The sequence below is a fragment of the Aptenodytes patagonicus genome, chromosome 6 (assembly GCF_965638725.1).
Source record: "Aptenodytes patagonicus chromosome 6, bAptPat1.pri.cur, whole genome shotgun sequence".
In the NCBI taxonomy this organism is placed as follows: domain Eukaryota; kingdom Metazoa; phylum Chordata; class Aves; order Sphenisciformes; family Spheniscidae; genus Aptenodytes; species Aptenodytes patagonicus.
In genome coordinates, this window is record NC_134954.1 from 23,662,257 (window position 1) to 23,674,261 (window position 12,005).

Genomic DNA, 12,005 nt, shown 5'->3' on the forward strand with positions numbered 1-12,005 from the left:
ATGCAAGGCTAATTTTATACCTTCCCCGGTACAGCACGCAGCAGTGACTGTCTGCTGCTACTGAGTAGCCATCAACCAGGCTGTATCTGCTGGAGTGAGCATACCTAGGAACCACTCCTCCAGCAAGACCCGCAGCATGTTGGCAGCAGACCCGTGGCAGGGACATAGGCACATCAGCAATAGACACGTTTTGTTTATTTATTCTCTCTGGGGAGAGAAGACACTTCACTCTAGGACAGGAAGCAGTGTGATGAACTTGTCTCCTTATCAACAAATAGAGAGTATTAAATCAGGCATGCAGTGCGCCCCTAAACAATCAACAAAAAAGAATGTGTTAGTTTAAAGAGTACCTCCTGTCTTTTTCTTTCTTCCTGGCTGATCGCTTCTGATAATCCATTCTTCTTTACCTAAGAAAAAAAAAAATTAAATTTTTAACATATTTTGTAGAAAAATACAATTAAAAAAAAAAAACCAACCCACAGAATTATCAAAACATTGGACTAAGAATTCAGCTAAAGAATCTGTCCTCTTCAGAAAGACAGCAATGAACCAGCAGAAATAAAAAAAAAAGTCGATAACACCTGTCATTTGACTTATCGAAAGAACTATCCCAGGACACACACAGAACTACTCCAGCAAAAGCAGGCACAGTTGCATCACTGTCACCCTGCACAACCTCCCTGGATTCTACACACACACAGAAGCATGAAAACTGCTTTCTCCTTTTAAGTTAGATTTCTTGACTGACACATGTACATCACATGGCTCGTTTTCCAAGTCAGCCTGAAAAATCTCAGTGTCTTCATTTGTTAAACACACCTAAAGGCCTAAACAAAATACCTAGACAGGAGTTTGTTGGCCAAAAAATTATTCTGGAGGAGCTCCCCCTTTAGCTTAAACAGACATGGCAAAGTCCTGAGTAAATACCCCTGTATTTCTATCCTCAACCCTATGATGATGTCCCTCCCCACTCTGCACCCTACAGCCAAATCAGCCAAGACATTTGCCCCAGCTCTCCATATACAACCATCATGAACTCCAGCCATAGCCACATTTTCCACAGCCTGAAGCCACATACTCAGCTACAAAATTCCACACCAGAGACCCCTGAAGTTTATTCTTTTCTGATGCAAATCGCATGCATTATGTCATTTAACAGGAGAACATTAAAAAGAAACCAGAAAGTGAAGCACCAAGGAGGGACTGACTTTATGCATTTCCTAGAGGAGTATTAAACACAGGACCTCAAATCAGGAGGGTCACCTGTATATGGCATGTGGGACCAGGGAAGAGGAAAGAGGCCACTGCACAGCGCTACACATGCAAAAGAAACTGTTCTCTTCATGGAGCAGCAGTATGTCACGGGACATAAGACCTAACATACACTTCCATTCTCCCATTTCTCTTTTGGTCTTCTCCAAAAGCTCCTAACATACTATCATCAACAGCCTTCTCTTCTTACTCTACTTATTCCCTGGAATTTTAAAGGATATATTATTCCTGATTTTATTCCTGCGTACCAGGCACCACAAACCTGGATAGCAGGCTCAAGAGTAAAAATGGCACAACATTAAAAAGTGCCGCATGTTGGTTTGCATGCACACCCAAGTATATACACACATGTATATACTCATAAAAACAACATAAATATTCCAGTGTTCAAGCAATTGTTCTTTTGACCACAAGTTAGATTCCTATGTCACCACAAGTATACACTTCTGAATACCAAGCAAGAACTCATTAGATGCCTTTCTATTAAACTATTAAAGTACCTTCCAGTCAACAACCTGAAAGCTTCAAAGCACTCACTAGGAAGTACAACGTCACTTTTCTCTGGATGCAGTGGGGGAATTTTCTAAAAATATGCCGACACAGGAAATACCTATGAACATATCCAAGAGATTTCAACGCTTCCTGTTAATACAGCAACTGCAAATTTCCAGTGAGGTCAATGCGGCAACCACTGTATTCATGTTCAAAAAACTAGCTGTGTTTCGTGATCATTATCTTGTCATATATGGGTGTGTACATACAAAGTACGCATATAAATCCATCACATAAGCAAATGGCTCAACCTTATATTCTTAATCAATGGCAACACTTCCAAAGAGAAAGAGGTCCAAATATGGAGACTATTTTTGGCATACTCTGTGAAAGAAAATTCAATTCCTATTTTTTAGATGTCCAAAATGTTTTAGCTGAAAGAGCCTACAAATCACATTTGTCATAGTATGCAAACAACAACTTAATATAAGCCATAACCAGAAAGAATGGAAGAGGCCTAACACTACAGCTACTGATGTTGTCTTATTGTCACGCTGGACTGCTTTTTTCCAGCAACTCAGTTATGACCGATTCAGCCATGGAGATGAGGAGGAAAGGATGAAAGAATGACTTTCATTATTCTGTGGTTACATAACTCTGTGGTTATATACAAGAAGCTCCTCCAAAATAAGGAAGTGCTGCAGGTGGGGAACGCACCAGAAATATTTCTTTGAGAAATATGGTAAGTGGCTGCACCATAAACCAAATTGAACATAAGCCTTTCGACACTGGGAGAGAAATGAGAGCTAATGCAGAGATTAGCCCTGAAGACCCTTGACAGCAAAACCAAGTAGTCTTTGTTTGATACCACAGAGAAGAGGCAGCCATGGAAAGGCGACAGTGCAAGTGGCTCAGTAAAGCAACTTGCAGCAGCTTTTTAAATGAATGAGAAAAATCACAACTGCACTTGTCCCAAACCAGAGAAAGAGATGATCAGAAAAATGAAACAAGATTACCAAAGCTTGGAAAGAGTTTCAGGTTAGAGAGACAGCAGTTCAGAGAACATGCAAAATCTTGATGCAGTGCTATGTAAATACATTGAACTACTGGGCATAAAATGGAGGACTTGATGCTAAAACACCCATTTAATATTAAATACTTCCGTAATTATGAGCATTACCTATGCTATGGGACATCTGTTTCCAGTGCTAATCTCAAGAATATAAGAACCATAGCAGCATTGACAGTAGTAATGAAAAGTGAACATGCATCATATTCTCCAGGCTGGACAGTAAGGACCTGGAAAAACAGACATTTAAGTTCAAAGTCCACGAGTCAGATGCAGTGGTCAAACTCTGCAACAGGTTGCCCAGGGAGGTGGTGAGGTCTCCACCCGTGAAGATATTAAAAACCTGACTGGACACAGTCCTGGACAACTTGCTCTAACTGACCCTCCTCAGTCAGGGGGGTTGGACAAGATGGTTTCAAGAGGTCCCTTCCAGCCTAACCAATGCTGTGATTCGTTGCATGCACAATAATACACATTGTCATTATCCATACCAACCGAATGCTGCATTTGTTGGAAAGTAAATACATTTAATATAGCGCACAAGTTAGTATCAGTGCCTATGATCTGCTGGAAGTTCTTCAAAAAGATCGAGATATTTTTGGAATATATTTTGGAAATATTGGTTATTCTCCCTAAATTAAACTTTTAAATTTACAGATGAAGGTTGGAAGGAACAGAGATAGTAGATAAGCTAGCTCTTTACCTAGTCATCTGCTTAGCTACTGCTAGCTGTCTGATCTGTAACAGGAATCTAAAGAGGAAGAGGGTTCAAGAGAGGAATTTGAAAGGAACTGGATTTAAATAGCACCCTATTTCAGAGTCTTTAAATGTTCTCCAAAAAGCTCAATCTTAGTTTCACATGTGTGCGTACACTGCAGGAAGGCAGAATTTTTTTTTTTTTTTAAATCATCATCATAAAGGATTTGACAACTCCATACATGAAGGTTTCACTGCCCCCCTCAAATAGACAGTCTGGTCAGAACTGCATCAGCTGTCAACCCTGTATGGCCAAAGAAACATCCTGCAGAAAGAAGGGATTCATTCTGCTGTCCCCCCTCGATTTCCTAGCATAGTCACTGCTAACAAATACTATAAACATATTATCCTCCTTCTTTCCTAACGTATGTTGAAACCCAGTATTTTGACATTTTCCATCTGACTTCCTGTTGCAATTCCACACTCACTTTTTAATACACATTGACAGCATGTAATTTTTCCAGAGTTATAAACACAGAGACTATGAGATTCAGATTCCCATAGTTTGTTTTCACAGTGCACTACCTTTTCCTATATAATCCCCACTTCCAACCTTGTAAATCAAGTAAAGACACTGAACAAGTTTGCTGTGCTAGAAATTGTAAAGAACAAGTTGGTTTATATAACTGTAAGCATGGCACAGGGGTAGTTCTCTTACTGAGATGATCTTTATACTATTTTGGTCTCACGACAAATTAGTGTTTTTGAAATTATTATTATTACTGAATAGCATTCTTTCCAAAATACCTCAGCTGTTGAACATTTAACTGCTAGTTTGCCTAGAAGGCAGAAAAAAACCCAATTTGACTTTATTATAAACAAGCTTCTTTGCAACATTAAGCAAATTAACTACATTTAAAGTACTTGATTTGTGAAAGAAAATTTAAAGCAAATCTTTTCAAAACCACATTGTCTTGCCTTCTTTATAATTATTGAATCAGAGGGATTCATATTTCAATACCTTAAACTGCAAAAGGTCATCAACATCTGTAAGACAGCTCTTCTAAACAGACAATCTAAATAGCCTTAGAAGATCTTGCTGAGCCTTAATAACTAATTTATATAGGATATATACAGCCAATGGCCCTAACTGTCAAATATTCTAGGTGATCATGTCATGTAACAATAATCCTTTCCTACACCACATATAGAGATGAGGTTCTACAACATTCTACAAGTTACATAAACAAAACCAAAAAAACCCCCAAACCCTTCATTTTAGGGATATTCCTCCAGAAGCCACAGAAATGATCAAAGGATAAAATCAACCACAGAAACACAGAATTTTTACAGTTTCTTTAGTCTCAAAATCACGCATACTAGGAAAGCCTATAGAAATATCAAACTAGTATCATTAATTTGCCAGCTTATTAGCAGGGATGCTAGCAAGACTACAGTACTGATTAAAACAGCTGAATTCTACTTTGTTTAACAGTGCTACTAAGAAAAAGCCACTGCGCACGCTTCATAGACTGTGCTAAGGACAGAATACCACCATTTGAATACTTGGCTTTTTAAAAATGGTTTCCATTAAATATATGCAGTCAAATCAATTTAGAGTTGCCTTGCAGCAATTTAGAACAATTCAGCAGAAACTTGTTTGTAACTAACTGAAGCTTTTCTTTAGTATAATTCACCCTTTTAGTGAATTCACACAAACACTTTTTTTTTTTAATTTAAAAAACCAAATCAGTAAAGTTGTGTCTTTGCCACATACAGGACCCTAAAATGAACTTTCTCATTGCATTGCTTTTTATGTAAAACAAAGACCAGTAATTGATCAGGACTTCCATGTTGTTCTTATGAAATGAAAAACAAAGTTAACAAAGTTTAGAAAAAAACCAAAAAAGAACAGGACTAAATCCTATTTAAGGTTTGGTCCACACCACTCCAATTCATTGAAAGGCACTACAAAGCACAGATTTCACTCTGAGTTTACATGCTGTTAGGATTTAACCCTATCTTTTCAGGCTTTCTGACAGCACCTCATTCAGAACAGCCAGATACAGTAACACACATAGGCATAAACCATAACTCTCCTAAGGACCTACATCAGTATGGCTGCCAACACCCTGTGCAGGCAAGGCCTAAGCAGCCATCTCCAGTGACTGTGGGAAGTACAAAGTCAGGGTCTGAAATTCAATGTGCAAACAAAAGAGGCATGCTTGATTTTTTCTGTCCAGCATAGTTTAAAAAGAAAAAAAATAATATAAATGTATCTTAAAGTGTAAAATTATGAAATATTAATCCCTTTGCATTTTAAAGTTGTATTTAATTTCATCTTAAACTACACTGAGTTTTTCTTCTTGGTAATTTCAAATCACGTACTCTAACCAGTCTGTTGTGTGGCCACATGAGCCTACAAACACTTGTGCTATAAAAAGGGAGGTGTCAGGTAACCAGGGAAACCGATTCTGGCAGGAGCATCAGTCCATACCTACTAAAATTGACTAAGAAAACATGATTCATGCTTTCTTTAAGCCGTTGGAGTTACCTTGCATAAAACCTAAACAAAAGCTAAATTGACACCTCCAGATTTGGATTAGTAACATCTGAATAGTTGCAAACTTGTCAATAAAAAAAAAAAGAAATATTCGGAGACACCTTATATTTTGGAAGGGAAAAGAAGATGACAAACTTCAGCCAAAAACTCCAGCAGCAAGTAAAAACACTTGTTTCAATACCTTCTTAGATAGTCTGTCTTTGTCTGGCTATACAATGATCAAATACTCACAACGGACAGCTGACTCCATGTTGATCTCAGGGGCTTATAGTGAAAAACAATCTTTTCATCTGATTTCTGCTCTCGGGGCTCAGACTCTTCATCGGAATCTATGTCCAGAGCTTTTTCTTTATAGTTCTGATATAATACAGCATTTTCTATAAAACAACAACAGTATGTCATTAATTGCTAGAAAGTTAGCTTAGTTGCTTTCATAAAAATTCTAAGTAACATTTAGACAATGAAAGAAACCAAAATGTCAATGTGCCGTTCACAAAGTCCACCAGACAAAGATAGTATCTTATTTAGGATGGACAATGGTGCAGTACAGTAACAATGGATCACTGTACCACTACCAAAAAGATCCACACTGACTGAATTAAAGAACAGATGTGTCCTTTGTCAAGAAAAAACAGAAAACAATTTTTTCTTCCTTGGTTTGCTGCACAATATTTCATAATTAGCCAGCAATTTAAAAATGGAACAAGCATGTCAGTAAAGCAGAGTCACTAATCTGGAGGTCTAGCTATTTTAATCTACAAGACGATTATAAATCCACTACCCATGCCAACTTTTATTCTGTCAGCTTTAAATACCGTCTCCGCACTTCACTAAGAGAAGGAAATGATCCAAATTTCAGAAATTTGAGGTCAGAACTATTCCAAATAGAAACTTCAAAGCTTGCTTGAATAAGCATGAGGCCTATGAACCTTAAGACAAAATACACTCATTACGTATTTCAGTACTGCCAGTATTAATTCAGTAATATCAATGGCAAAGAAACACAGGTGTGGAGCATACCTTTTCCATTTCCCAACCTCCTTGACCACACACCCTTTTCAAAAGCAGACAAAAAAGGACAGAGAAATTCAAGACCATAATAACCCACAGATGGATTAAGCTGTTAAGAAAGCAAGCTCTAAAAGGTACTTTAGAGATGGGCCAGGCTTTGGACAATATCCAATCTTCCCCTACAAGAGAAAGGGGAAAGAAGTGAAAGGTCTGACTGCTCCATGCACAGTTGCAACTCCTGTGGTCTTATGCCAGGCTGGGTGGATCTGTTCTACCTGCTCGGACCATACAGCCCTGGCTGAGTATTATACAAAGGTCTGGCCTTTTGTATTTGTTCTTTGGAATGTGTCTACATAGTTTATACACTTTTAAGACAGGAAATTGTGTACAGCAACTGAATTCTGAGAGGCATTACGGAGAAAGTTATTAGTTTGGATCAGTCCAAGATAGAAGGGAGCCATTGGAAGAGAATCTAGAAAACGTCACCAGGAGACTGTGTGAGAAAAGATGAAAATAAGAGTAAGATAGGGGGTGATGCAAATAGAACAAAGTGGCAAGTTTTGAAAATAGAAACGAGGAAAAGGAAGGTAACACAGCAGCTGAGATGACCTTAAGGAGGCATTAAGCAGAGAAAAGCCAAGAGAGTAGCAGTTATTATAATGAAAATTCCATGGACTCATAGCCAGGAAAGAATTTTTGTCTTGTTGAAATATTGGGAAAAGCAGCAAACTTGGCAAAGCCCAGAATTAATGAGTAACATACAAAAGCAGATAGATGGACAGTGTTTTTCTGACACTTCAACTTGAAGCCTAGGTAGCAAGAGAAGAAAAGGATTACAAAGTCAAAGAATTCATCCCAGCACCCTTGCCTTATGAGGAAAAGAAATAGCTGCATGAACCATAAACTCAGAGAATAACAATTCAGGTGTCTGCTGCAAGTGATGACCCCAAACCCGTAAGCTGATCCACAAAAGCTACGTCTTGCACCTGGGAAGAGTCACAGGGAATAGGCAGGAAGGCAGTCCCGACTGGAGGAACAAGCCTCATCTACGTAATTCTATGGAGCTGTTCGGGCTGAGATACACACATCAATCAGTTCATCTTTTAGGAGGGACAGGAGTTAAAGTTGAAAAGAAGCCCTTCAAACAAAAACCCATTTTTAGCCTGCCATTCTATATTCTTTAAAATATTCCCTAAAGTATGTCTAGTGCCAAAATTATGGTTCCATATTTTAGCCAATTTACTGAAAAACAAGGTACTTAGTCTTTGACTACATATGAAAGAAGTGTGCAAAATGATCCTGAAGTTCATTTCTCTTGTGATTGAGCATATTTTCAAGTCTGTACAGAAAAGGGCTTACCTTCCCCATCAAATGTCCCTTGTCCTTTCAGCATTTTCTTCTGATAATTTTAACAGGAAAGAGATATATACACATTAAAAGAAGAATGCAGAATAACCAACAGTAACAAGAACTTCTGTTTTATTTGATACTTAGACACCAAATTAACGGGCCCTAATCTATAAACTTCTGGTGTTGGACAAGTATTCAGGAAAACAATTGTTTCATCACAGAAAGTGAAAAGCTACTCTAGTTTTCCCTCTCCCATACATTGTTTATACGTATTTGTCCTGAATGCTTCATTTTTCCTATGTTTCAAAAGCATAGTACACTAGCTTTACAAGAGTTCAGTGAACTTGCAACTCATTCCACTGTCACTGGGCTTTTCTACGAGGATATAAGGTACATGACTGAGCGGCTGTCTCCACGCACTCTGCAAAGAACAGCCACATTAAGTATTTCGTAAACTAATGTTTTGAGACCAAAACAAACCTTTGAAATAAAACAGCTGTTTTGGTGCAACAAGTCCTATGGTCTAAGAAGTCTATTTAAAAAAATGCTACTAGCAAAAAGAGTTTTGTGTGTAAAGACAGGACAATGTCATGTCCTCCTATTTTAAACATAACTTACTGTTAAAGTCTGCTACCAAAACCAAACCAAAACAAACCACCTCCCTGCTCAGCAGTAGTTCACAATTTGGTCGATTACTATTTCACCACTTGTGAAATAGCATTTTCACAAAAGCTTCTATAACCATAATTTTTAATTTGGCTGAAAATTGTCATAAAGCTGGTAACTATTTTAATACCTACAGCATTAGCCCTTAGCCTGGAGTACTTTATTACACAATTCCAAACACTCCACAGAAATCTACCAATATATTTTTTAAAAAGTAACAAATTATATTTAAAAAGAAGGAAATACAAGATTACAATATGATATGTTCAAGTAAAAGAATATTTTCAGTAAGTCTTTATAATTTAATTTTAATACATTAACATTCAATATAAATCTACTACGCCTAAGGGATTACAACCAGGAATTAAAAACAGGCATTCTGCTCTTACTTGCAGGCATTAAAATTAAGCTACAAAAAGACACCTGAAGTGGTACTCTCTCAATTTAAAAATCACACTCCCAATTTTTAAAAATACTTTAAAAGTAATGTCTCAGAGGAGTAAAGGAGGAAGTACATTTTTCTGTCAGTCTGTCTACTCTAGCAGGCAGACTTTATTAAGTCAATGTCTCTTTTTTTCCTGTGTATTACTTTCTGGGAAACAGGTTTTAAAACATCAATTTGATTGTGAAAGAAAAGATGTGCTGGGGAATCCAGCAGGAAATGCAAACATGAGGCTGTCATCAACACATTTTTGAGCTGCCCAGATTTCAACAGAATCGTGTCCCTGAAGCCTCCGCCACTTTACTTTGAAAAACAACACTTGTAAGTGACCTGTGAGACTCATCAATAACTACAAAAAGTTTTGTGGTAGCAAAAAGCAAACTGAAAAAAAAACAGCATTTATGGAAAACATAAGAGATTGCAAATCATGCTCCTGTGTAGTCTACACCATGCAAATCAACCTGTCACTGATCAGCACAACGTACCTTTATCCTCCCCAGGCTCGAAAATTTCTCTTTATCTTCAACAACTGCTTTAAGTATAGGCTGGGACATTCTGTTTTTTTTCTTAAAATTAGAAGAGCTGTCGAAGTCCACGCCGCTCACCACCGCTCTGCGGTAGGACGTCGACCTCAGGCCACGCCTCAGGGTCCCTGGGCTGTCCAGGTCGCCCTCGGCCTCTTCCTCAGCATCGGCTACCAAAGGCACGCTGAGACTCTCCACCATGCTGCGGACCTTCAGCACCCTCTTGCTCGTCTCCGCATTCTGGCTGTTGGCTTTGTTCGTCACCTTTATTTCGGAAGCCAAATTCTTGGGAATGATCTGCTGCGTGCCCACTTTGAGAGCGGCGGGGCTGTTGGTGCTCAGGACCACGGGCTGCTGCTCCACGGGCTGGTCCTGAGGGGACGCTGGCCTCTGAGGAGTTACGCCTTGCTCTGGGGACATCGCCTGGGAAACCACGGGGGGCCCCAGCGGCACTTTTTCCGGTATTTTGGAAACCCGGTTGCATTGCAAGGGCAGCACTGCCGCGTTGTTGTTATTGGCGGAAGGTGTGTTTCCAGTAGGTGAGGGCTGAGGGCTGACTGTAAAAGCGATCTGCTCTTGCTGCGGTGTAAGTGCTGACTGACTGGAAATCCTCAGGGGATGACCCAGCTGGCTTCCTGGTGAGGTAATGGTGCCGTTGGCAGTAAAACCGGCAGAACTGTTCGAAACCAGAGTGAGCACCTGGGAGGACCGCTCAGGAGACAGCTCGGGGGAGACCGCTTTACAGGTTGGAGGCCGCACCTTCCCGTTGGACACCGATCCCATGCTGGAATTGAAAAACGAGGGGCCCCTCCGGAGCACTCCGCTGCCCGTGCAGGTGCTGACGGTGCCGGCAGGCTGAGTCACGGTGAAGGTGCACCTGTCCTCCACGGGAAAGTCGGTGAAAAGCACCCCGTTGGGGCTCTGGTACGACTGGGGCCGGGGTTTGCTCCAAGCGCGGGGCTGCGGCCGGGGGGTCGACCTCTTCCACCGCGGCGCCGCCTCGTCGTTGGAGAGATCCGCCTCGCCCTCCCCATCCATCGCCCGCTCCTCGGGGCCGCCGCGACCTCAGGGCGGCGGCAGCACCTCCTGCCCGGCGCCGCTCCCCGCTGCCGCCCGCTCCCTGCAGTTCGGCAAAGGGGAAGCAAACGGCACCGCTCGTCAGGCCGCGGCAGCCCCACCGGCGCGGCGGGCGGCGCCGCTTCCCCACGAGGTGGGCGCCGGACCAGCGCGGGCCGGGCCGGGCCGGGCCGGGCCGCGGGGGAGGGGCAGAAACACCCCCGGCTCGCACCCACCCCGCGTTCCCGCCGGCGGGCGGGGGCTGCCGCTGGGCGCTGCTCCCACCTGCGAGGAGCCCGCGCTGGGCCGCCCGGCCCCGGCGGCGGGGAGGGGAGGGCCCGTTCCCGGTCGCGGTCCGCCCGCCCGCCGCCCGCGGTCCCACCCGCAGCGCCCAGGGCCTCACCTCATCGCAGCGCCCCCCCAGGGGCGGGACGGCCGCCTCTCCGCCCCACCTGCGGCTCGGCTGAGGCGGAGGGCGGCGCGCAGCCCTTCCCCAGCCTTCCACCAGCCCCTGCGGCCGCAGCCACCGCGGTGCTGCGCCCGGCTGCCCCGCCACGGCCCGGCCCCGCCGCCGGGCCCCTCCCCTGCCCTCCACCCCCGCCCCGCCGCCCGCAGAGCGCGGGCCGGCGCCGGGCCGCGCAGGTAGCGGGCGGCGGGATGGGCTGGGCTCCCGCCAGAGCGCGGCTGGCCGGGAGGCGGGCGCTGGTCTCGCAGGGGCGGCCCGGCTGCCGCCCGCCGGGCTGCAGAGAAACGTAACCCAGGCAAAGCGCCTCGGCCGCGGCTGGCGGTGCAGCGCAGTCTTCGAGGATCCCGAGACTCGACAGGAGTAACTGGAGTCACACCTCGCCAAAAGCTGAATTAATT

The 12,005-nt window shown here is 42.8% G+C and overlaps 1 protein-coding gene across 2 annotated transcripts in view; it reads right to left on the reverse strand.

Moving 5' to 3' along the window:
• The window catches only part of ARHGEF26 (Rho guanine nucleotide exchange factor 26), a 66,176-nt gene extending 54,548 nt beyond the window's left edge, over nt 1–11,628 (reverse strand). For both annotated transcript variants that reach the window (XM_076341498.1, XM_076341499.1), the window contains exons 1-5: nt 11,545–11,628; nt 10,047–11,205; nt 8,463–8,502; nt 6,324–6,469; nt 351–407 (exon numbers count right to left, since the gene is read on the reverse strand). In XM_076341498.1, the coding sequence (XP_076197613.1) occupies nt 351–407; nt 6,324–6,469; nt 8,463–8,502; nt 10,047–11,123 (1,320 nt within the window). In that variant the 5' untranslated portion in view covers nt 11,124–11,205; nt 11,545–11,628. The remainder of the gene's footprint in view (nt 1–350; nt 408–6,323; nt 6,470–8,462; nt 8,503–10,046; nt 11,206–11,544) is intronic.
• Between the last annotated feature and the right edge of the window lie 377 nt (nt 11,629–12,005).